The sequence below is a fragment of the Atractosteus spatula genome, chromosome 28 (assembly GCF_055471065.1).
Source record: "Atractosteus spatula isolate fAtrSpa1 chromosome 28, fAtrSpa1.hap1, whole genome shotgun sequence".
NCBI classification, from domain to species: domain Eukaryota; kingdom Metazoa; phylum Chordata; class Actinopteri; order Semionotiformes; family Lepisosteidae; genus Atractosteus; species Atractosteus spatula.
This window is the reverse complement of record NC_142733.1, coordinates 8,470,000-8,494,854: the sequence shown is the minus strand read 5'-3', so window position 1 is coordinate 8,494,854 and position 24,855 is coordinate 8,470,000. Positions and strand designations below refer to the sequence as shown.

General features: G+C 39.8%; 1 protein-coding gene across 3 annotated transcripts; it reads right to left on the bottom strand.

Moving 5' to 3' along the window:
- Positions 1 to 24,855, bottom strand: ptbp1b (polypyrimidine tract binding protein 1b). Of its 3 annotated transcripts, none has more exons than XM_088907499.1 (16): positions 24,772 to 24,855; positions 22,479 to 22,532; positions 19,907 to 19,937; positions 13,171 to 13,240; positions 12,915 to 13,087; positions 12,540 to 12,686; positions 11,727 to 11,882; positions 11,346 to 11,456; positions 10,846 to 11,023; positions 8,900 to 8,980; positions 8,447 to 8,589; positions 6,386 to 6,419; positions 4,659 to 4,751; positions 4,037 to 4,253; positions 3,784 to 3,861; positions 1 to 3,351 (listed from the first exon to the last, which is right to left on the bottom strand). In XM_088907499.1, exons 1-16 carry the CDS (start codon positions 24,777 to 24,779, stop codon positions 3,219 to 3,221), a joined length of 1,707 nt encoding a protein of 568 aa, XP_088763625.1. In that variant the 5' UTR covers positions 24,780 to 24,855; the 3' UTR covers positions 1 to 3,218. The 3 variants fall into 3 exon arrangements, with proteins under 3 accessions (XP_088763625.1, XP_088763626.1, XP_088763627.1); XM_088907500.1 differs by having other exon boundaries at positions 19,907 to 19,934; XM_088907501.1 differs by lacking the exon at positions 19,907 to 19,937 and having other exon boundaries at positions 24,772 to 24,810.

Below are 24,855 nucleotides of genomic sequence, written 5' to 3'. Positions count from 1 at the left end.
TTTTTAGAAAATATTTTAATTCTTTTCGCAATACAAATTTATCTTCATATGGCTCTAGAATGGTCTGAAAACCCTGGTCAAAGCAGATATCAAAATATACATTTGTTTTAGTTATAAAACCTGTATTGCTTCCCTATCACCATTTATCTGGTACAAAAAGCATGAATATTTACACCTTTTCCCCCCCCCCCCATTATTCCCCTACACAGCCCCCCTAAAAAAATAGCTAAATGCCAAAACTAATAAGCGGTGATCAACTCAACCTGTAGATAGGTTAGTTACAGGGGCACAAAATTCATCCTCCGTGTAATTGTAAAGTATACAAACCCATAAATTAAGGCTATAGTAAATATTCTCTCCATGAAGTGTCAGTTTCTGCGTAATACTCCCACATATTTAAGGCATTAAAAGATGTACTCTCATGCAAGTACCACTATGCAATGTCGTTCAATATTGAAACTTCAAAACATTAAAGATGTTTTTGAGCGTGGCTTGCAAAACATTTTGGACTTTTAAGCATACAAGGTGGTAGAGAAATTCACAAAAAGCTGCTGATGGCATGACAAACATCCAACTCCTACAACTATTCTACAGTACATGTAGAGTATTTCTAGACAAGAGTCCCTGCTTGCAAAAACCTACAACTCGCTGGTATTTTTGGTCAGATAAGGTACCCTGTGCAGGCGTTATTTTCAAAGTGACCTGCAGACTGTACAGAATTTCAGGAAATGGGAAAACCAGCATTAACAGATATTGTTCCTTTAATAGTTTTTACAAGGATTATGGCTCTTGCACATTGACACGAGTCCAAATCCCTTTTGGACACCGTCTTACCAAACTTGGCGACACTATGGTCTGATCATCGCTAAAAACAGTTTAGCAATTAAGGTCTTACAGTACGTTCAAACAGCTTATGTGAAGTATCTTATAATGCCACTATTAAATGCACAGCCTTCAACTTCCAATTTTGTGCTGTTACAATTTCATTCAAGGAGCAATTTATATATAAAGGCATTTAGCAGGAACTAGATGCAACAAAAGTCATTAAGGTGAAGGGAAGAAAATGCACTCGGCTTTGGTCCTAGGTATGTTGATTACCCTGAAAAACATTTTACAAAAAATATTGCTTTGCACCAATTACAAAGTAAAATGTGTCCCAAATAGTTTGAACGTAAGCACAATAAAGGTTACTGAATAAGGTACACAGTAAGATCAAGATGCCTATTGAAGGCATTTCTACATATTAAATATCCTAAAGGCACAAAGGAATGTCTGAAACTTAAGACTCTGGACAGAACCTGGCAGAACTAGAGTGGTACCCAACTCATCAGCAGGCACCAAAAACAGGTTAAACGATGTATAGATATGCATAAGTTTTAAACTCTAGCAAGCCCCATCAGGAATAGATAACGTATGCCCATTACCAAGTCAACCGTTATTTTAAAAGCATCAAAATAAAAGGGCATTTAAAGTACTACAGAAGTAGGATAATGGCTCTAGTGCACCACCCATTTGTACAATTGCAGTTGGGATAAAAAGACTTCCAAATTGGTCTGGGTCTTTATTTTAGCCAGGTAAAAGATTTCTATGGAACAAGCTATGTATAATAAGGCCAGCTCAAGTCTTTAGAGCACTTAACTATATCCACGTCCCCCCGTATTGAATGGTAAAAAAAAATATCTAGACTTTACTGGCTTACCAGAAAAACAGCAATCTAAAGCTTTAAGCTCCTATTGCATAAAGGTCACTGCCAGGTTTAAAGTTCCTGGACACTTCCAGAGATTAAAATTTTGAAAATAAGAGGCTCTTCATTAACTTAAGTGATTAATGTATTTTGTTTGAAAATTTTTTTCTCAAATGACTTATATAAGTCATCCCCACCTACCAGCCTGCCTGTTTGTTTGTTTTTAGCGTTAGAACTTCAAACTGGTATAAGACAAATGCTTATGTGTTGAGCATCTCCAGGAGCCAACTGCACAGGGGCTTGTTTTGAGCTTTGAAACTTCCACCAAAATAAAAGTTGAATTTTAACAGGCCATTGAAATACGGCTGCCCAACAGGTAAAGGTCACTTAAACCTAAAGAAAATCAAAAACACCAATGCCTGCCAACGTGTTACTCGCCACTCCTTGTGTACTACTCAGAAGTACACAAAACAATGAAAAGGCACAGTAATGAAATTACACCACTAACCCACCCCCACCCCCCCAAAAAAAAAAGAGTATATGAAAGATGTGAATACGCACAAGGAAAAAAGTTGGTTTGTACACAATTGCATAAAGTTAAAAATTAAATGGAATCTGCTAGAGCTAAGCTAATAAACAGTAAATAAAGTTATAAGACTGAGGAACCCTGGTATACAAAGGGTCTTATGAAAATGTAAGCTAAATATGCACACTGGGGAATATGAACAATCCTGATTAGCCTTGCCTAATTAACTTCAGCATGGACTTCAATTACAAAAATCCTTCCTGTGCCTCAGATATACAAAAGTTTGTGCCTCTGAATTATCATTCAACTTTACAGAAATGCAGCATTTATACCAATTCGTACATTCCCCCCCCCCCCCCACAACAACCTTTCTTGTGGAACAGGCATAACATGACGCTTAATGGAATACCAAAATGAAGGCATCTCCAATAAGATAAACAATTTAAGATATTTAGACAAAAGGGCATAGACTGACTCAGATGGATTTAAGAACGTCCTTGACTATTTTTACAATAAGGCACAGGATTTTTTAAAGGCAGAACATTCAATGCACTATACACCCCCCCCCCCCTCCAAACCTAGTGGTATGGTTCCCCAAAGGCATCAAGAATATACTAAAAGAAAAAAGGAAAGGCTTTAAGTGTGCAACCTGATAGTCTCACTTGTAGGTTTTCCCCAGAGATGCCATGTGTAAACTATAGTCAATCTGTAGATAAAGATTACATAATGCACAAAACACATGGGAATGACTATACTAGTTCATTAAAAAAAAAGCTAATAAAAGGCTTAAAACCCAAATAAAAAAAAAAACTCTGGTTTGTTTTTCTCTGGTCTCTAGGTTCAAAGTGGCATTTTATAGATATATATAAATATATAATAAAGGAATGATGGAAGTGTGTCTTGTGGGCATTTCTCCAGCTGAAGGACTTCTCCCACAAGGTTGTCATCTAAAGTGACAGTCTATCCACAACTTCTCCTCTGACCCCTCAACCTCCTGGAGCTGGTCCTTCAGATTGTGGACTTTGAGAAAGAGACTCTCAGGTGATGGTTCTCTCCCAGATCATGATTGTGATACTCAATCAGGCACTGGATTGCTTCTTCCACTGAACCCATCTGGATCAGGGCCATCTTGCGGTCTTTTCTAGATGTAACAGAATAATTGTCAATTTACTGCGTTTATAGGGTTTGTGTACACAAACCCTGACGGACTTGAGGATTTGAGCAACTTCTAATAGTTGACTAATAGACTAATACAAGAAAGTCAACTGAGATTTCTAGCTGGGCATAAGACATTACAGTCAATGTAGGAATGAGAAAGGAAGCCATAAAATGTTGAGCTAGTCTGTTACATAAATTTAATCAATTCCTTAGACTACTTTTAAAAGAGCAGTATTCGAGTGATCACAAAATGTAAAAAAAGAATAACTGATCAAGAATAGTTTCTCAACTGCTTGTAGCAACAAGATCTTCCTGAACAATCACAACAATGCTCATAATGTTGAGAAATAATAATATGGAAGTATTTACTGCTAGTTTCCAATTAAACCACAGGCAGTCACGGGTTTGTACTTACTGGAAGAACTTGAATGCCTTGACCACTGCACCAGAGCTTGCAAATAGCATCTTGAGATCATCTTCAACCACCGAAGGTCTATCAATTATGAAAAATAGGGGTGAGAATTGCCAGAGTGAATGAGCAGGAAATATGAAAATTGTTCACAATGGAATACCACTATTCAACTTCACAAAGCGCACAAAGAAAAGCCCGAAATTGTCCTAGACTTTACACCTTCATATGTTCTTAAAGCCATAACTTGTTAACTTACGGGATGTTGGAGAGGTGCAGGGTAGCTGAAGGAGGAAAGATGTTCTGGTAGTTTTTGGAGCCTGGTTTTTTGAACCTGTGCAGGGGTGAACTGCTGAAGTCCTTGGTGAGGCCCTGATCCTCCTGGCCCTCACGAGGCAGCTGCACTGTTGTGTGTTTGGACAGCGTCACACGGATTGCCTTCCCATGGAGTTTCTGTCCATTCAGGTGACTCATTGCTGCCAACACAAGTTAATACATTTACCACAAACAAATTCCAGAACCACATGTCAGTTTGCGAACCCAAAGCCCCCATTCCAAGACTCAAATGACAACCAAAGTTTAAACTTTGGCATGAAGTCCACATTTCATTTACTGAAATCACTTTTGGTTTTTAATATTCATTGCACAGAAGATAATACATCACTTTGAATCATGTTCAGTTTTTATAGCCTCGGAAAGGCAGTTTTGGATACAATGCAAAAAAGACAGCATAAAAATACTATTTCAAGGTTGAAGTGTAAATCACTTGTAAAGCACTAATTTGTTGAATTGTCTGAACTAGAAACTGGAGTTAAGACCTGTCTAACAGCTCTGCAGATACTATAAATGTTTACTTTAAGAATAAGCATTAAGAAATCTACCAAGCTGAGCCTGCGTCCCATCTGCCATCTGTACCAAGGCATTCTCCTTCTTGTTGAACAGGATCTTCACTCTCATTACATCACCATATACACCTGAACAGAACAAGATGGGCTTGATCAGTAAACTTCACATTAAATCAGTTTTCAATTTCACAATTCTACCTTTCTGTATCTGGTCAGGCTTCTAGCTGTGAGCCAGTGAAAACTTTTCCTCAAAAAGAAAAAATGGGTCCTTCTTGTCATTTTCATTTAGTAACTGCCTTGGAAAAAGCTCTCAGAAAGATCATATGAAAATCTTGGACAGCATCTTTTATTACTTTTAATGTTGTGAAGCTCTGATATCAATGTCCAGTCGTAGATCACATTACAAAGAAGTCTTGCACAACCCCCATTACATTTCATTAAGGCTAATGTAAACCCCAAATTAAGATACAAATAGTCTAATATTCTTTAGATTAAAGATGCATCACTGCAATAATGGAGTTTTACCAGAAGCAGAAAAGTTACTTTTGTCACTTAGGAAATAGGAGGTACATTTCCATACAAGTCATCATAGGAAATCTCTCCCTCCCAGATGCAGTTTAAGATACCGTTAAAGACTTGCAGAGGGGAAAACTAATCAAAGTCGCAGTGTTAAAGGAAAAACCCATCAGCAAAGCTTAATATTGGAAAATCAAGAGAATATTGATTCCATTGTACCAATTATATAAAACTAGGAGACTACAATCAAAAGCAATCTTGTTGTTAAAGCCTACATAAAACATGCAAAGCAAAAAGACATGCACTTCTACTGAATTGATAACTAAACAAGCCAAACTTTAAAAATGGAAAAAATCACAAAGTCAAATTGATATACAAAAAAGATGCAGCATCTCAAGACTGAATTTCCATTTAAGATCTAAAGGGTCAAAAGCAAATTACAGTTTTTAAAGGGAATTCAGCAGCAGTTTGCTTTTTCCAACTTAATCAAGAACAGACTGGGAAGTCTGCAGAACATCCTACAAGCTCCAGTGCTGTTATTTGCATCACAAGACATGTAAAACACCTGCCTGCATTAACGGTAAGTCACAAATTGTTCTGAATAAAGTTAAATAATTAAGGTGGTTTAAGTTTGTGATATGAACATAATCAACTCTAATGGACTTGCATATAATGCAACGCAGGGATTAAAAGATTGTGTATGTTTATTAACTCGGATCCAGATGTCACTGCAGAATTATACACTACAATGACAAATACAATAGATAATCCCATTAGCATAACTATTAAAAGGGAAGAAGTAAATATTGTGAACAGTATGAAAAGCAATTGAAAGTCTTCACTAACAAGACTAGGTACAAAATATCTTAAAAGAAACCAATACAATGAAAGGCCTAGATCTACAGAGTAGCAAAAATCAACAAATTTGAAGATTCAATTCGGGCACCACAGGAAGCTGTCCATAAGACATGCCAAAACCAGAGATGAGAGAAATCCCTAGTTCACCTCCCAAATACTCAGCACAATTGCCAATCTGTACCTCTACTGAAAGGAAGCACAGAAAGATGCTACAAAAAACAAACAAAGAAACACATAGCAACAGAATGGATTATAGCAGTTATGAGAATGCTGCAGCTTTTTTTAAATGATCTCAACACGCAAAAAAAAAACAGCACTCAAGTTTTTTTTAAGATGAAGTTTAAAGAAAAACAAAAAGGTAATAAAAAAAGATGCTAATGATAACATACCGAAAAGAATAAAGAGGCATTGGGGCGTAACTCTCTTTATAGGACAGCAGAGGAAGGCAGCGGAGGGAGAAGGGACAGGAAAAGATCGGAGGCAGGAGAGTGGAGGTTGAACATATCATCCACAGCGAGGCAGATCCACGGGGAATGGCGAAAAACGGTGGTTGGATCATGAAGTTTCAAGGTGGTTAATATTTCAGGGGAGAGGGGCAGGAGGGAAGGGGAGTAGGCACAAAATTCAGTGGAGGGATATTTGTTGCGTTTGGAAGGGAGTTGTTTTTGTATTCCAAATTACAGTGTTGTGTATTTGTGACAACAGGAAGCAGATGGGGGGGGCATGGGGCGTGCAGTCAGTTGGCAAAAAGTTTCCAGGTCAAGGTATTAAAAACAAAAAAATAAGGGGAGAGGGGAATGGGGAGGGAGAGAAGAAAAAAAGGAGGTAAAAAAAACAAGGTCAGTATACACAAAGAAATATGTAGTGTTCCATCCTGCAGCATCTGCTATTAGATGGTTTAATTAATATGGTAATGATTTTTCAACCTAGAGGAACACTAAAGAGGGAGAAAAAAAAGTTTAAACATGAGACACAGAAAAGGCAGAGACAATATTGACTTCAGATTTTAAGTATACTACAAATGTTGTCAGAAAACCAGAATACTCAAATGGAAATCTTACAGGAAGAAAAACCATCAGGACTACTCAACAGAACAAAATTGGCTTTCACATGTGGGGGGGGGGGGGGGGGGGGGGTCCTCAAAAAGGTCTGATATGCAATTTGCTGAAGAGAAAAACATACTAAAACACTGCTACCAAAAAGTCAGGGGCAAATCATTTTACATCAAGCAAAACCAATCTATTGTTAAGGAAACTGGAAATGCATTAGGTTCTAGTTCATTATAAAGAGTAATCTTTGCAGATTTTCAGTTTGGAAAGTGGTTTGTGAAAACATCCTGAATACTACCCAACAGGATACCTTGCTACTGGAGTTATCCTTTTCCAACCATGTTACAAAAAGTTAAGTGCATTATAATTTTGAATTGTATATATTTTAACTTGGAAAGTAACTTTACAAATTTTACTGCAGAATGAAAAGTAATGGTATGAGGTGGCTATATGACTTACGACACGGCAATAGTTTTCTGAACCATATTCAGCAATTCACAAAAGGAGACTTAAGACCATATCAATGAAGCAATATTGTCTCTTCAAAAACAAGAATAAAGCTTTAAAATAATGCAATTTTATGAAGCATGAAATAAAGTGACTAATGTTAGTTCTCAGTTTGGCTGAATAAGGGCTGGAATATAGAAGCAGCTGCTTAGTGGGGTCAAATTACAAGACTAACAACCACCCTGTAATACAAGCAAAGCAGTTCTTAATCTTATATTGTGGAATACAAGACAAAAGTTCCGAAGGGACAGGCTTCAACTAGTACAATGGAACAAGTTACTTGTCTTAAGATGTGTAAAAAGATGCTTGTGTATTTTTAGGATGTATTTAGGAGTGACTTCACATATTTGAACTGCTTTTGGTATTTAAATGTAAGCTCTCAGGACGGGTATAATACTCCAAGTAAAGCAGAGGTGAGGGGAGGGGTCATAAGGAAGATGAAGAAATGCCACTCACACATGTCCGAAGAGTGGGGAAAACCCCAGGAGCTGCAATGAGGTCTAGATGCTAGCGAGCATTACGCTTTAGCAACCTTATGCTATTGCAGGTTAAAATGCTAAGACTTGTCAGGTTATGAGCTCTGCACAGCTAGGAACTACTGCACAATGGAGCTCAATACTAATGTAGAAAACTCAAATCTTGTACATTATGCTCTTCCAAATTGATTTCCAGGGCCATGCATAATACTGTAATTGAAGTATATTGCCAGATATTAGAAGGAATCTTATAGTTCTACGTTGTGAAAACACAAGGTAGTCCTTTGTCTTAACTGAGCTTTCATATATTTTTCTGAAATTCTCATAACCACTGGAGATGGGTTTTTTTTTTTTACAAGGGGAGAAGAACTTCAACCACCCTCATGACAAAAGATGAGCAATAAGGAATTGAACTAACCTCAGCGTTCAGGTTGCTAACCAGCAGAACGGAATGGCCACCAGCAAGGCCGTGGATGCCCAGCCTTCCAGCAGCAGCTGCAGCTGCAGCACCAGGGATGGCCAGAGAAGCCAGTGCCCCAGGGACTCCAGGCATCGTCAGCCCTGAGCGAGAAAGACCAGATCAAGAGAAGGGGTTGCAGAGCTTTATGGATCAAGCAACTTGTATTTAACCCAAAACCATACTGAAGGCCTTTATATATGAAAGAAGTTAGTGAACTCAAGTTTTAAGGACCTTTGAATCGGAGTGTTACACCGAGATCTTCAAGCAGAAATAGGATAGTGGACAAAAAAACACAACATTACAATTCAACAAAGGAAACTGCATTATGGGGACATTTAGCTACATAGTTCATAGGATCTCAGCACCAGTGTGCCTGACCTTCTGGACTGCATATACTGATCATTTACTGACCTGCAGCCTGCTGAATAGCAAAGGCAGGTGGGAACCCATGAGCTCCTGCATAAGGAGAAGCAGAGATTATACCAGGAGCACCTGCAGGAAAAAAGCAGATAAGATCAGAAACTACTAGAGAAGAAGCATGTTAAAAAAAATACAGGAATAGGTCCCATCTATGCAGGTAGATGGAGAAATAAGGGTGCAACTCCATGTTCCCATCTGTTCATTATGGGTGGCCCTCACCTGAGCTGGTTTTTTTATTAAGTTCAAGTACGGGAGCTGCGTCAGCATGTGTAGGCCGCAAAGGAACAAGTAAAGGCTTATTCCATGCTGAAAAGAAAAGAGAACCGTTTCGGCTGTGGAGCCTTATTCAGGGGACCTCTATGGTAGATAAATGTCCCCATAATACTATATGCTATGGTGAAAATTAACAACCTTGCAACCATTCTAGCTACATACATAAATAAGGCTCCACAGCCAAAATGTTCTCTTTTCGGCATGGAATACACCTTTTCTTGTTCCTTCGGCTTTTACTTTACCATCGAGTAATATCTTAAAAGAACATGTCCCTGACCTCTCATTGTATACACTTAGCAGTTTTGAGATCTGTTTTAATACAGAGGATTAAGAACTTTAAAATTGCCAAAAAAAATAGATCCTTGTAAAACTGAACTAAAAATTGTAAGATAAGGTTAAACACCATTATTGATGTTTAAGACTGCAACAATTGTCAAGACTGTAAGGAAGTTTAGTATTTGTAGCAGATGCAGGGTTTTTTAGAAAAGAATTGGATAAACTCATGCTGACTGATGTCAACAGAATGTACAAAGTTCATAGGCTTGAAGCATGTGGCGTTTCTGGATACAATACAAGTATACATGCATTGCACCAGGATGCAGATGCCATTTTAAGAGCAGCTGCAAATGAAGAGTCCATTTGGTCCTTTTTCAGTTTTGGTAGACCTGCGAGATTCAGCACCATTCCTACCACAGAGCCTGAACAAGCACAAGTCTGTTCAATGAGTCCCGGCACTCCAGATGCCATGCATCTTCACAGTTTGTGCCACACATATCCAATGGGACTCGTGTTTAAGAGTGTCCATGGGAACACAGTCACATTCCCTTCCCACAAGAAAGCTATCATTACACAAGCAGCATGTGAGGTTCAAGACTTGATAAACAGAGTACTGTTCAGCCAGGACAGTAATATTACTACAAGTAATATTCTATAATAACTAAACTCACATTTGGACTTTTGCACATCCCCCATACAACTTCAAGCAGGGTGATATTTAAAAATGCAAATAAATTATATATCACAAGTTCAGTGCTGTCAAATCCACCCGAACTTTTGCAGAGAAAGTCCTCTTAATAGATGTAGGCTAAATGATTATCATCTGACCTACCATTGCAGTCATTAACCACTTACAACCAACATCCCTATTGTATCATTCTGCCCCCCCCCCCCCAAAAAAAAGCACTAAGGTATTGATGAACAGTACAGGTTTCTTGCCAAGAGCACACCCAGAGAAGAAAAAAAATAGGCTTTAGTAAAAAAAAATAGTACTTGATTCTGTACTCCAGAATATCTGGAATCTCCTTCCTCACTGAACAGCTTACAAAAGTAAAATAAGTTCATAATTTACTACTACATACATCAATTCTCTTCAAAGCATTAACAAAGGATCACAAACCTCAAAACAAAATGTACTTTTAACATCAATCTTTCTAGTCTCATACAGTAAAGGCTGGAAAAATTCTTTGTAGACCCCAAGCTATAAAAAGATTGCATTTAATTTGTAAAACTACATCAAACTTGACATCCATTACCTTAAAGAATAAAATCAAGGAAACAATTCTAAGAATATAGCATGTTGCACACAGCTACTCTAAAACCCAACAACCTGAGGGCATGAGGTTCTTGGGCACAAGGCTCCCCCAGTCTTTCAGCATATTCCTTACCAAAAGCAGCAGCCATAGCTTGGTGATCAATGGAGGGCTGGCTATCCCCTGTGGGCAGGTCTGGCCGAGTGTAGTCACGACTCTTGTCATTATTGTATTTCACATTCAGGCTGGTCAGTTTGGAGAAGTTGATGCGCAGAGTGCAGCAGGCGTTGTAAATATTCTGTCCATCCAATGCCTTTATAAACAAGTTACATAAGATACTGACCACACCAAAAGAATGGAAAGGCAGGAGGAAAGATGTGGTTACGGACTAATAATGCAAAATGAACTGATAGAGGGGGTAAGTTAGTGTGAATAGTTTAAGAACAATACGATTCTGGAAAGGCTACTGAATAACTTTTGTTGATGTACTTGCAAGTTAAACTTTGTCCCTTAGATGTAAAAATTACTGAAGTTGCAACACTCGTTATGAAACAGTAGAGAGGAAGTGGAATACAAGTGCACACCAAGTATTGCTCTGCAGTATCGAGTCATGACAGACAGAGGGCAGTACTCACCAATTTAGCATGCTGAGCAGTCAAACCATCTGCGTACTGAAGAAGGGCTTGGAACTGGTTGTTCTTGGTAAATGTGATAATCTTCAACACTGTACCAAACTTGGAAAATATCTAAAGAAAAAATTGGAACAGCCCTTGAAAATACACCCTTTTGATAAACAGTAAGCCTAACATGAAGAATCAGGCCCTTCATTAAACGTTTTCAATGTAACATCTAGAAAAGGCTGTGGTGATCATTTAAATCAAACTGGATGATATGCTCAAAGCTCAACCCTTCATGAGACACTTGTATGTCTAACAAACGCACACGTAGTTTGGTTAAAAGGTATCACAGTACCACTTCAAAGCAGTTTTAGTTGCTCTCGCAGTCAATAGAATTACCTGGTGCAGAACATCCAGCGTCACAGGGTAGAAAAGATTCTCCACAATAATGCGAAGTACAGGGCTCTGGGAGCCCATTCCTGATGTGTCCACGCTGCTCATTGACATGCTACCTGTCTGGACTGCATTCACTGCTTGCAGTGCAGCCTGTGCCCTCTGGGGGGAGAAAAGCCATTTAGTAATGCCTTAGCAGAACACAGTAACTAAAACACAAACTGTTAAACTTGCTGCTTTGCTTTTAGTTTATTTTGGATAGTGCTTGACTCATTAGGAATCTATTAACACTACCATTGAAAAGGCTAAATTATACATTTTTACCTTTGTAACTCAGTTGTTTCTAAAGAAACGTATATAGCCCTTAACTCCCATTTCCCTAATGGTTGCCAAGATTACAGCTGAACTAAATGGACATTACACCTCAATAACAGTTTATAATAAAAAAGTCAAACTAATGCATATGAAAAGGAAACTGCAAGCAAACTTTCCACAAAACAGCACACCATAGTTTATGACTGCTATAAAAGGATAAAGAAACTGGTATGTAAACCAGATCAGGTATTTAGCAAATATCATTAGCATGCAATTGCACTTGGGTACATAGTCTTATTCATCTGTTTACTGCACTTCCCCCCCCCCAATGCCTTTCCTTAACATTAAGCTTATAGTACCCTTCATCTGCAAAAGCAAACAAGCCCACTTTTGCAAACAAAGGAAAAAGGGATAATTAAGCACAAACTTTACTGGTCTAATGCAATAACATCTCAATTTCTATATTAACAGCTTTAAACAGAAAAAACAAGGCTATATACTTACCACCTGATTTGGGGAGTTGTCAGTCTTGAGCTCCTTGTGATTGGAGTACTGCATGAAAATGGGGTGGTTCCTGATAACTGGAGTCACAGAAGAGTAGTAGCTTACCATGGTCTGGGCAGCTTCCTCTGTGTTCATTTCTAGGAAGGCCTAGAGCACACATAATAGTTCAGGGGTACATTCTACAGTCTAAAAAAAGACTAATTTATATAACTTACACCACAAATTCAAAAGAATTAAATAATGGGCACTCATCTTGAAATTGAGGAAAACTTAAACATAAGATTCATAATTGTGTCAGACCTTCCTAAAGTTTTATTCATTTCTGCACTGATAAAGCAGCTCACATTTGAAAGCACAAAAACCTTTGACATATACCTGATTCTTTCCTTTCAGCATGAGCAAGTTGGTGACTTTGCCAAAGGGAAGTCCCAGAGAGATCACCTCGGCCTCATTTATGTCATTAGGGAGCTTGCGCACGTGGATGACACGGGAGGGAGCACTAGGACTCCTAAAGTCTCCTTTGAACTTCTTACTATCATTGCCATTGGCTGAAAGAAAGAATAAAAAGTCATTTTTTGTTTTCCAAATCCTAGAAAAAGAAAAGGCAAATTGTACCTACAAAAATAGTTACCTGCTCCAGAACTGCTCATGATATATGGTCCGTTAGAGACGCAAGATGAAAAAAGTTCGTCAGATCCTCGCTGCAAAAAACAAATTCAGAATACTTTACTCATCCCCATGTGGGGTAACTTAACACATTTGGAAGTCTCCTCAAATGAAGGGATTTGTTGATCTCAATGCATGGGAAAACAAGTAAAGCTAGTTACTGAAAAATAGCTAAGTTTTTGACCAACATAATGCGAGTGAAACATCACCCACCCTAAGTAAAAGGAATATCCTGAGTATTAAGTTTACACAGGTTGAACCAACCATACAATGCCCTTTTAACCAGATAAACAGAAGCTTTTAAGTCTCACCCTTCCCAGTAAGTGCAATTCATTCACAGGTAGAAATAGTAGCTGTTAAATTAAAAGGACAGTGGCATACTGTTCTCTCTTCACAAAGGAGAGCTCATTTCCATGAAACCCAGCACCAAAATAAACTTTGATCTTGGAGATTGAGATTATATTGCACCTAATGTGCACATAAAAGCACCTTACACTGGTACCCAAAAACCATTCAGTTGCCACTGTAAGCAAACATTTCTAGACTATGTTTTGTCATCAAGAGTAATGGCAGACAAGACATCCCTTTTAAAACATTAAGTTACAAAACTAAAGCCGTTCAGCTCATCCAGGTGTTTCATGAAAAGTCGAGGTATTGACTTCAATATGGCTGGGTAGCTTTGCTAAAGAGCCACATTCCCAGTTTCCACTACACTTGCACATAGCTCGATATCAGCGATGCGTAATTAGTTCAGTGCATAACTAGTAGAATTAGCTTAATAAAGCCTTTTAGAGCGATTTAGAAGATCACTTTATTGGCCACATACAATTTCTTGTATTAGGAATTTGTCTTTTCGCATACCCCAACTTGCTCTGAGACACAGACGGAGAGAGAAACTTGGGGTCAGAGCGCAGGCGCCCAACAGAGTAGGATTTGTCTGCTGGATACACAAGAGCTGGAAGGTTGCCGGTTAATGTAAATACTGTAAGTTTCCATTAATGTCAAGTTCAAAAACCAAAATGAGGAATAACGTAAAAGTCCCCTACAACATGGCTCTGAGACTCTGCTGCATTTAGCATGTCCCTACGGAAAGCCAAAACAGTCCAGATTCTGCCAAGGCTCAGTTTAATGGGAATAGAAGCTGCACAAAGTATGGATAATTTAAAGAATAAAACAAGCCAGAGATGCAGAGGAAGCAAGACAGGATCTGCAATCTTGCATCACCATGCTTTAATAGTGTAACACCTGACGTTCAAACTGCTACCCCCCCCCCCCGACTCCAAGTGTTCAATTCAAAGAGCTCAAGACTCAAGACTAAATCCAGCTAAAGCCACATGTAGTTATGAGCTACATCTCCTAACATGCCCTCCAGCCATAAACTGTACTTTACATGCTCTTGTTCAACTGCACAGCACCCAACAATTAAGCACCCTAGCAATTAGGTTACCACCCAATTTACCTTGAAACCCCCCCCCCAAACAAAAGCTTATAACCACCCACCCATAGGCCTGCTCTTCAGGTAATTAAATACAAAACTATAGGAAACTGGCAATTGACATGTTTTTCAGCTTTACTCAAATGTCGATACCAAAGAAAATCAATTAAAATGTTAATCCTTCTTTAACTTCAGAAGGAAATCCAAATGCTGCTGGTGCATTCCAGAAATGAACCCCCCACCCAAGTCTCCCACTGCAGCTTTAACCCCCCCAGCCTCCTCTTGTAGGCTAAAGGTCACACCACAGCAAGGGTTAATGTGGAAATCCAAGCTTCAAAGGAAAACCCTATCAATTTCAGGATGGACAGTGAGCAGGAATGTGTGGGTGGGAGGGAGGCAAGATGGACAAGTAACTCCGCTAGTCCAAGAACAGATCCCTTCACTTAATCAGTCCATCATTTACGGAATGCCATTCTACAGTAACTGGTTTTCAATGAAAAACACCATTAACCCAAGTTCTGTTTCTCACAATCCCCCTATTCCTTTTGCTTTTTCTACAATACCCCATCAAAAGTTTCCTTATCACTGAGAAAATTCACAAGAATAGGTCTTCTGAACTTAAGCTAGTTATCCTTTAGCTTTATGGAGACCAGCGTTGCCCAGTTTATATTCTCACCTCCAACGCTTAAGCTACACAGCAAAAATACTTAACGGTAAAGAAAGTAAAATAAACCTACGCATTTCAGAAATGTAGCTATTTAGCTTTATATCCATCTTCAAAAGCACAGTACATTGCAAAAGTAGCTACAGAAGTAAAAAGGGCCAGGTAAGAGTTAATTATGCAATGCCTTAACTAGCTCAGTCACCAGACACTGTTGAGGTCATTTGCTTTCAAAATCTGAGAGGCTAGAACATGTAATCCAAGCATTTGAAGCTTCCAGCAGTGCAGAATGCCGAAAACCACGCGAGATGATTTAAAAAAAGAGGGAGGGTACAGATGTACATTAGTCTTGAAGAGAGGCTGCTTCAGTAAGAACAGAAGCCCTAGATCAATAAAGGTCAGAGCTCATTAAAAGGTTTCGCCTGCTCTAGCAAAAGTCATCTGTGCTCCAGCATGCATCAAGGGCTCCAGTTCTGCTGTATCAAAAGCAGAGCAGTCCAGGGAAACGCACAGAGCAGGCTTTGTGCCTGGCCCATACATACACACAAAAACCCCTCTTTCCACCTCATGCCACAGCCGTTCATCCAGACTCCATCCTTCTGAGGAAGGACATACGAGAAAGGGGCCCTTACACGTCTTTATTAATAAACCACTTCAAACGGAACAGGGCAGTTCTAAAGAGCTCATCAACCCTTAAATGAATGCATTGTAAGTGCACAGAGGCAGCTTCAGAACTGACCTACCTTAAATGGCCACATTATTACAAATGTATACTGTGCCCACTCTTCAGTTGCCAATGCTGTAACTTTGTCTGAAGTGACAAGTATTCAGACCTTCAGTCACCACCTATCTTTAAAACAAAACATTCACCAGTAAAAAAAAAAAACTATCCTCCAAATATGAAAGCTTTGATCTTCACTATTGATTTGGCATAAAGACTAAAAAGCATAGACAAAGGCGGGGGGGGGGGGGGAACGTTCCCTGTAACCAACAACAATAAGCAACGCATTACAGGAAAAATGCTATATTGCTATAGCAGCACTGCACGTCTGTCACCACCTCACCATGGCAACCACACCCTTAGGCTCCAGGTGCAGTTTCCCCACCCTGTGCTCACAGTGCCAGACTGTGCAATACCAGTAGTTCACACAAACTAGTTTTTCATTCAGGAAATCCCTGAACGCCACTTTGCAACAAAGCTTGAAATATCTACTTAAGCTAGTCCTCTTTCAAAGCTAACATAGCTATGAAGGGATTTACACTTTACAAAGTGCAGTTTTTAAGGAGTTGCTAAAAATATCAAGCCTAGTTCTGTTTTATAAATCCTGCCAGTTCCATTGAACATTTCAACAGGATATTAGGGAACTTGCAAAGGACACGATTTCATAAATGTAGTTGCAAGTTGCATTCTTTAAAAGGACAGAAGTATCAACTCAGAAAGTAGCATCTCGCACACAAAGCCCGCAAAAGTTTGACAAAGATGATAAATTAATACCATTTTGGAAATGATACTGCACTTTGGTTTCAGAAGTTTCAAAATTACTCCTTTAATGCCAACGGGGGAGATCAGAGCTGTGCTGAATTTTAAAAACTCAAGCAGTCCTAGCCAATGGCAAGTGGAATTTCAGCAGCACTCCCCACAGGTTAAACAGGGGTACTAAGCCAAGAGGAAACAGTGCAATGACCATGACGCATTATAAAGGAAGGCAGCAAGAACAAAGAGTCTTTCAAAGACCTGCAACTCCCTTCCGAAGCAGATAAGACACCAGAGACAAGCTGCTGAACCAACTCGGCACCGACTGCAATAGGCTATCCCTACAAATCTTTTGCAAAAGAAGTCCTAACTAGTCCCAAAACATCCACCTCAGGTATTTGCATTGAATAGGTTATGTACTAGCACAAATCAGCAAGCAGCGGATCTCTGTAAAAAAATAAAGCGTAAGTAAGATCCTTTGCAGAGAGACCATCCTTATGGAAAAGAACTACAACAAAAAAATGTGGGAGGAGTAAAACTGTTGCAAGAATGAACATGTTTCTGAACAGTCTGTAGATCAGAACAGGCCACAGACCCGTGCTGGGAGAGAATAGGCAACTTTCTGGAACACTCCCCCTCATTCCAGCACCCAACCTTCAAGTCAGTTTTGAGGGTTTTTTTTATGGCCTCAGGCATGATCAAAAACTGAACATAACGTAATGTTTCAGATTAAAATTTCACTGCTTCTAGCAATTTGTTAGCATCTAGCATATATGTGCTAAGAGATGCTGTTCTTTCAATGAGTCAACAAACTAGACTCAAAGAAATACATTTAAGCATGGCTAAAAGGGAGGGAGGGAGTGAGCACTCACTTGTAACCCTAGTCCCTGCTCCTATATTCTATTACGAAATGAATCCGAAAGGGAGAACTTGGGCAAACAATTACGTGAACAGACCAGAGGACAGGAACCAAACGGCAGCTTCGGTGCAGTACTCCGGAAGATAATACCACATCCGACATGCACTAGCTTGTCTGCTACATCCTGTGGCAAAGGCCCTTCGAAAGAGCAGCCTTTCAAAGGAATCTGGGAGTCAGGGAGAAAGGAATGCACCCACTGCATTCCCGGCAACCCGCCCAGCCAGTTAATTATGGTTTCCATGACAACAGTCATGTCCTTGCGTCTCCAGATGAGAACATTAAAAAAAAACTTCAGCCCCTCCTTTCTATCCTTACCCTCTCTACACAACGTAGATGAAGGTACTTATATGGGCAAAAGTTTGAACTGTTAAATATTACACAGGAAGGCCCACAAAAAAACAACAATGGCAAGACATTTAACTCGCATGGTTTTTACTCATTCCTCACAATCACAAAACCACAACCGCCAAGTGTCCACATGCCTTACTTTAAACACTCCCCCAGTAACTACTGGAGTGCTCAAATGTTATGGTTTTAAAATAAATATGGCTGAATTCCCAGCAGGAAACGCTACTCTGCAAATATGGATTCATCAACTGTGAACATTCCACGACTATGGATATAGGCGACTTCAGTTTAAATTAGTATAGAGAACCATATGAAGTAATATTTAAACCACTGCTTAATGCCTTTGACACTTATAAAACAGGAACCAGTTAAGCTGCAAATGTTATCTTTTGCATGTAACTGAACTTCTGTACTCCAACGCAACAGTTTATTCTATAAGTCTATAAACCATTATCGCTACAAAAATAATTCATGCCAGGAAAAACTATTTAGACAACAGAAATGCTAGGACTGTTTGGAGGCTGCAGCCCTTAAGAACATTTTCTGCTTTTTGAAGACCTAAAAATATTTTCTGAAATCACATTTTAATTCTGGTGAAATAAATATCCAAGACCAAAGATAGACAAGAACCATATTTTGAAGTATGACGAGGTTCAGGTGGTACCCCCAACATTGAGAAATTTGGATTAAGTTAATTGGCTCAGAACAGTAACTGTTTATGTGCAGTTCCAAGTTCCAGTTTATGATGGAGGACTAAAAGATATGACTGAGTGCAACAAGGATGAGTGTTTCCAACTCTTACCTCAAGAGCAATTCAAGGCTGTTTGATTTACTAACCTCACTGAAAGCACAGCCTCAGTATAACCTCCAGATAAAGTATCAACGCATCAGGTTAACTTTTAAAAACTGCAAATCAGCTTCCACAGGTCAATAAAAATGCTTTGAGGCAATTCAGCCTGGAACTACCAACCCTCAGAGAAAACGGAAAGGACATTCCAACATTTTCAAGTACTACTTCATTCAGAAGAGCCAGTACCTTTATGATTTGTAGTTTACAAGGAACTGACATGACTGCAACACCAAGGATCAAGCATTAAAATGCAAACTTACTTTAAAGCACTTTACTACAAAACCACAATACAGCATGTCCTGTAATACGGTACAAGCCACCAAGTTTCTTTGCCAAGTACTTAAGATCCACACAATTGTGAATTAACAATTGGTTTTTACCCCTGGCTTGCCGCTACAACCCTACGATCTTGTACATGGAAGGATGAGGAATTGCAGGCCAAATCCTTTGACCCACCCACCTTTAAACCATGTATTTAGCATGTCACAGGCAAAATGCACATACTGGAGGTTCAGCACTGACAGGGTGAACAGAATGTCCTTCGCCAAGAGCACTACATGGCTCTATGCACCCAGGAAGAGAGGTTTTCAAGTCGCAAGGTGCCAACTGTCTCACCCTATCCTCAGTGTCACCCAACCAACTATGGATTGCTGTTTGAGGAAATGCTCAGTCCGCTGGCTATAGACATGACCCAGGCTCAGTCGTAGCTCTCATCCTATGCTTAAGCAAGTGCCTTTACTGGTTGAGCTATTTTAAATATTTTTCAACCAACAGGCAACATCGGCAAGTCTTGCATGAAGACCATTTAAGAGCACATATATATCAAACCTAATTCTTTAGAAAAAAGGGCACCAACTTCACAATACATTTCCTTTTTAACTACTACCTATTCCTTAGAAAATCCTCAACCCACATTTGAATAGAGGGTCAGGAAGAAGAGATGGCAGGAAACCTAAAAGCATTCTGAAACAACAAACAAGTGTAGGGAAAAAAAGCAGAAAAAGGGATGCCTACCTTCGTACCAACTGTAATATCGTGGACACTGCTGTGAAGAAAAGAAGACAGTAATGTTAGATAGCAGCAAGGGTGAAGGCTTAAAATTAATACAAGTTAGGGGCTACAGTGATGTGATAAGGTTTTAGCAGAAACAAGGGAAGACTGAGACTTCCCGAGTTTTAGTGCTGCACAGAGAGCAAAGAAAGGAAGACCAAGAGGTTGGAGAGCTTAAAAAGAGCACTAGATGTTTTGTGGGTGTTTGGAAACCAGGTAAGTGGTCTCCAAATAAAGTTATCAACCTCAAAAAAGTGGCATTTTACATTAAATATGCTCCATAACATGGCTTGCATCTTGACAGATGTCTGAAGAACCGCACTGCATTTGCACAACTCGAGTAACACATGGGAATACTTGAGGGTTCTGAACAGCACATCTGAGAGCTCACCTACAAACAGGTCCCAAATTTCCACCACCACACAATATTGCATAACTTAAAAGGCTCTCGGACACATGTAAAATAATACTTGTGAAAAGGAATCAAATATCCCATTTGTACAACTGAGAAACACCTCTAGGCAAAACCTTGAAGTTCCTCATTTCAGTGGACCACATTTTACATGTTCATCAAGTTGCTAGGGTTACAAAATTCCACCAACTAGTCATTTCTAAACCTAAACAATGACTGATTTACACCTTTAATTCCTCCTGCAAGAAAAGAGATTCCATAAATTTAAAAAAACACCTTGAACAAACTTGGGAAATCTGTTGACACTGGAAACAGAAATTATGAACTTCTCTAGAGACCACATATAGAAATTGCCCAGTAATATCATACGAAAACTTTTTTAAAGCCGATTCTAAAGTGTTTAGGCTTATTATAACATTAAACTGGAACACATTAAAAAAAGCAGATCTGGTATTTTTTCCAGGGAGGGTAATCTAAACATTCCCTTAACTTTCCCACAGTCCACCCTGTCAGTAGAATATGAAAAATTAGTAACCAGGGCAGCCTGACACTCATCCTGGAGCAACCCCCATTCTCAACATCCTGTTTCTCAGGAGGGCCCCTGACAGGAAATTTACTGCCACTATCCCCTCCTCCACAGTCCAACAGGGATTTTACAAGAACAGCTCAATCAGACCCTCCCCAATCGGACTAGTGCAGCCACCAAAAGAATCTTTCGAACGTCCTCTACGGCCATCTTAAAAGTATGTTCACCATAAGGGGTCTTAAGCCACTTTGGCATTAGGTATATCCCCTGAAACTGAGGCAACTCTTAAGTGCAAAGGAGGAAAGCTGAAATTAAAGCACTTTGTCATATCTCCATTATCTTTAGCCTGTCATTTTTGCACCTGGCACCAATTATACGACGTTTCAAAACTGAACTACGAGAGTAATAAAATCCAAACTCCTCACACTAATGTTTAAGCAATCCTAAGATTTGCTCTTACTTTCTTTTCCTCCCTCAACCCAGTAAACCATCAGTCTTTGGAAGCACAGCAGCCTGAGCATGTGGTTAAAGGCACAGACCCACACTACCAAGAAAATGGTAGGAATTAAAATTCATTACATGTGTAGGATTTGCTTTCAGAAAAAAACTGACCCTTTCTGGTATTTTAAGCAAAACACTGCAACAGATTTCAGAACCATATGGGGACACATGTAATAGAAAAACAACTTTTCAGTTAACATTGGTGTCACGGAGGAAAGGTGATGTGTAAAGGAAAGTCTTTTAGAGTCAAGGCGCCTGCCTATGTAACATGTAATTCGAGTCTACCAGTGTCCAGGCTCTCACATAAGCACTAGTCGGCTTTCCATAGTATCAGGAAAATATGATGCAACAGGAAGTTATTTTTATACAGTCCACTGTGTACTGCAGTTCAGGCATCTCAGGCGATTCACAAAAGAAACGAAGACAAAGAGGTTCACTTTTAATTCAAGCAACAAGTGTCCCATATCCAACTGCACAAATTACAACTATATCCATGCAACATGAGGATTGCAAAACATCAATATACTACTCTTAATACATAGAAATCTAAACATGCAATACCTACTGCAGGCAGGAATATAATAGGGTTTTGACTACCAAGAACAAAGTTTAAGTTGTTAACCAAAAATTTAACATTCCACATCAGCTTATATCACAATTGTGCAACAAGGGGTGTTCATCTATATTTATTAATGTTACTAAAGGTTTAAACCAATTTTCTGGTACAACTGGTAACATTCACATAAAACAGTCTCTCACTGTTAAAATTTAGTAATACAGTCTGGGAATGTTACTGCAAATCTCAATTTGAGAAGCCTGAGCAGGAAAGGGATGATTATCCCCTTATTCAGGAACAAAAAAGGTCTGCTTAGTGGTATTGTCTTTACAAATATTTTGTCTAAAGTTCAGGAATTCTGAGCTTATCAAAGTTCCCACCCAAAGAGACTAAACCCATGAGCAATCCAAGGGTCAATGTACACAGGGCTGTAAACACAAGTAATCAGTACCAGGAAGAAACTAGAGCTTTCCATCATCCTTATAAAGAAACAGCCCCCAAGAAAAGTCTACCCAGAAAGAGTAAAATGGGAAAAACTTACTCTTTTTCAGTGGCGTAACTGGATCCCAAAGGATACAAATCAGTCTCTAGACGGCTGCAGAAAGAAAAACATGCATTACTTCAGTATTTTTTGACAGCCAAGGGTAAGTTAGTTGCTTTTCTTGAAAGTCATAAGATGGACATCCACTGCAAAGTCCTTTCCTATTAGCATGACATTTAAAGTCCAGTGCAGCAGTTTTTCAAGTGGACTGTTACATTTTAGCAATAACTCAGAACTGCTTAATACAACCAACAGCAATAAAACTATCTGGGTCGTGTGTCTTTAATGATCTACACATTTCACTTAACAGTATCGGGTGATTAGTGTTCATTTTTGGCCAAATTAGCATCCCTAAACTCACACACATAAAAAAAAAGATATGAAGTAGCTCGCAAGTGGTGACAATTTAGGCGAACTGAAACACTGCTGGGAAAACAAAACTAATAACGAATCAAGCTGCATTTCTGACTTTTATGGAACGGAAAAGGGTCATCAAGCATTATGCTGGCTAAAATATCCACGTTTATTGCAGAAGCACTAAAGCAACATAACTAGATCTGGCAGCATGAGCTGAAGAGAGAAGTTTAAAAGAACGAGGAAATGGAAAAAAAACAACCACTAATACTAACCTTGCCTGAAACTGGGAGTAGACTTTTTTTATTTAAATTACTATCTGCCCAGCGAGGCAAGAGGGGAAAAGGGAGCCAGAAAACCTAAGATTTTAAGATTTTATTAATGCTTCGCGGCAAAGACGACGATACGAAACCACATCGCTCGCATCACGTCAGAACATGAATGCCATCGGATTACACTGGGGAGGGGGGGGGGGTGGAAGATCCCAAAGAGATTAAGGAAGAAAATGAAGAGGCGTGGGTCGGTCACGCTTCCCCCTGATTGGAGAAGGAGCTTTTAAACCCGCACATCTTGTGGTTTTTGTACCCAGAGCCTCACACCGCCACGGCTGGAGACGACGCATACCTGCGCCCAATACCCAGGTCTTTCCACCTGGACACCAGCCCCCTCTTACCTCGGGAGATCGACTTCCCAGATAAAACAGCTCTTTTTCAAATGTAAATCTGAAGCGGACGGGGAGTTGAGAGCCGGGCTAAACACGGGAATCCCCTCCCCTTCCCTCCCTCCCCGGCGGGGCCCGCCACTGACTTTCTACAAAGTTACCGAAAAGAGGAGTTGGGGACCCCCCACACCCTACCCACCCCCTCAAAAAAAAACACGCCAAGGACCGACGAGAACCGCATTCCTGAGATCTGGCGGGGCAGTCTCCCGATCCGCAGGTACTTGTCTGTGTGCGGGTACCTAAATCGCCACCATCAAGTCCTTAAACTGGTCGAGCCAGGCAACCCCGACTTCCCTCAGGGCTGGCTTTTAAAAACTTTTTAACACCGCACACGGTTTGACGAGGACGTCAAAGTCCAGGTTAAGATCAGTTCACTTCCTCCTCCCCCCCCCCCCAGAAAAAAATACCCCGAGCAACGAAGGTAAAAAGAAAAAGTTAAAAAAAAAAGATCCGAAACCCAGCTAGCGCGGCACCCTCCAACTTGAACCCGAAATTTTGGTTAAGGAGGAAATATGTTGTTTTTTTTTTTTGCGCACAGCCGCCCCCGTGTCCCATCAGCTCGCCCGTCGAGGCGTCTCGACGCTTCCTTCCGCCATGTCGCCCAACTCCGCGAACAAACAAAAAAACTTATATAAAAAAATTTTAGCGCGTTGTATTTAGGGGAAGGCGAGGAAGGAGGAGGAGGAGGAGGAGGAGGGGAAAAAAAAAGTTTCTCAACACCCCAACTCCTGCTTTCCAAAACGTACGTGCGAGTCCTCAAAACTTGCACGTTAGGCAGAACAAGACACTCAACTTCCTTACTGTAAACACAGCCGAGGGGCTTTATAAAACAGCGCAGTAAGCGACACTCCGGACTCCTCGGCTCGCCTAAGTGTAAAAAAATAATTTCCGTATTACAGTTAACTTCTAAACCACAGTGTTTTTACTTCCCTTAAGCCCGGACTACTTCTAAAAACTACGCTCGTCAGTTCGCCCCTCCGAGACAAGAAGTCCCTCTTCCGTTGTTTTTTTTTTAAGATTGACTAATGTTAATTATTGCGAGAGAAACCTGCTTTAAGACAAGTTCTCCTCCTCCTCTGGAGAAACTGTTCGGGTTTTTTGTTGTTTTTTTTTTGCCGGAAAGTCAGAAAGTTCTGGTGATTTTTTTTTTATCGTTGCTTTTTCCACTTCAGGTTTTTACCGGTTTTTTTTTTAAACGAATATGTTTCTCTTACTCACCCGTCCATTGCACAACACAGAACTGCAGGTCAGAGCAGCGAGACGACAGGCTAGGCGAGCTATCTTATAGTCCTACAAAATGGC

Excerpts from the sequence above, each read along its gene's own strand:
- ptbp1b (XM_088907499.1), bottom strand. Across the intron at positions 3,862-4,036 it reads CTGCACCTCTCCAACATCCC|ACCTTCGGTGGTTGAAGATG; the intron begins GTAAGTTAACAA and ends CATAATTGATAG. Across the intron at positions 3,352-3,783 it reads AAGGCATTCAAGTTCTTCCA|AAAAGACCGCAAGATGGCCC; the intron begins GTAAGTACAAAC and ends TGTTACATCTAG.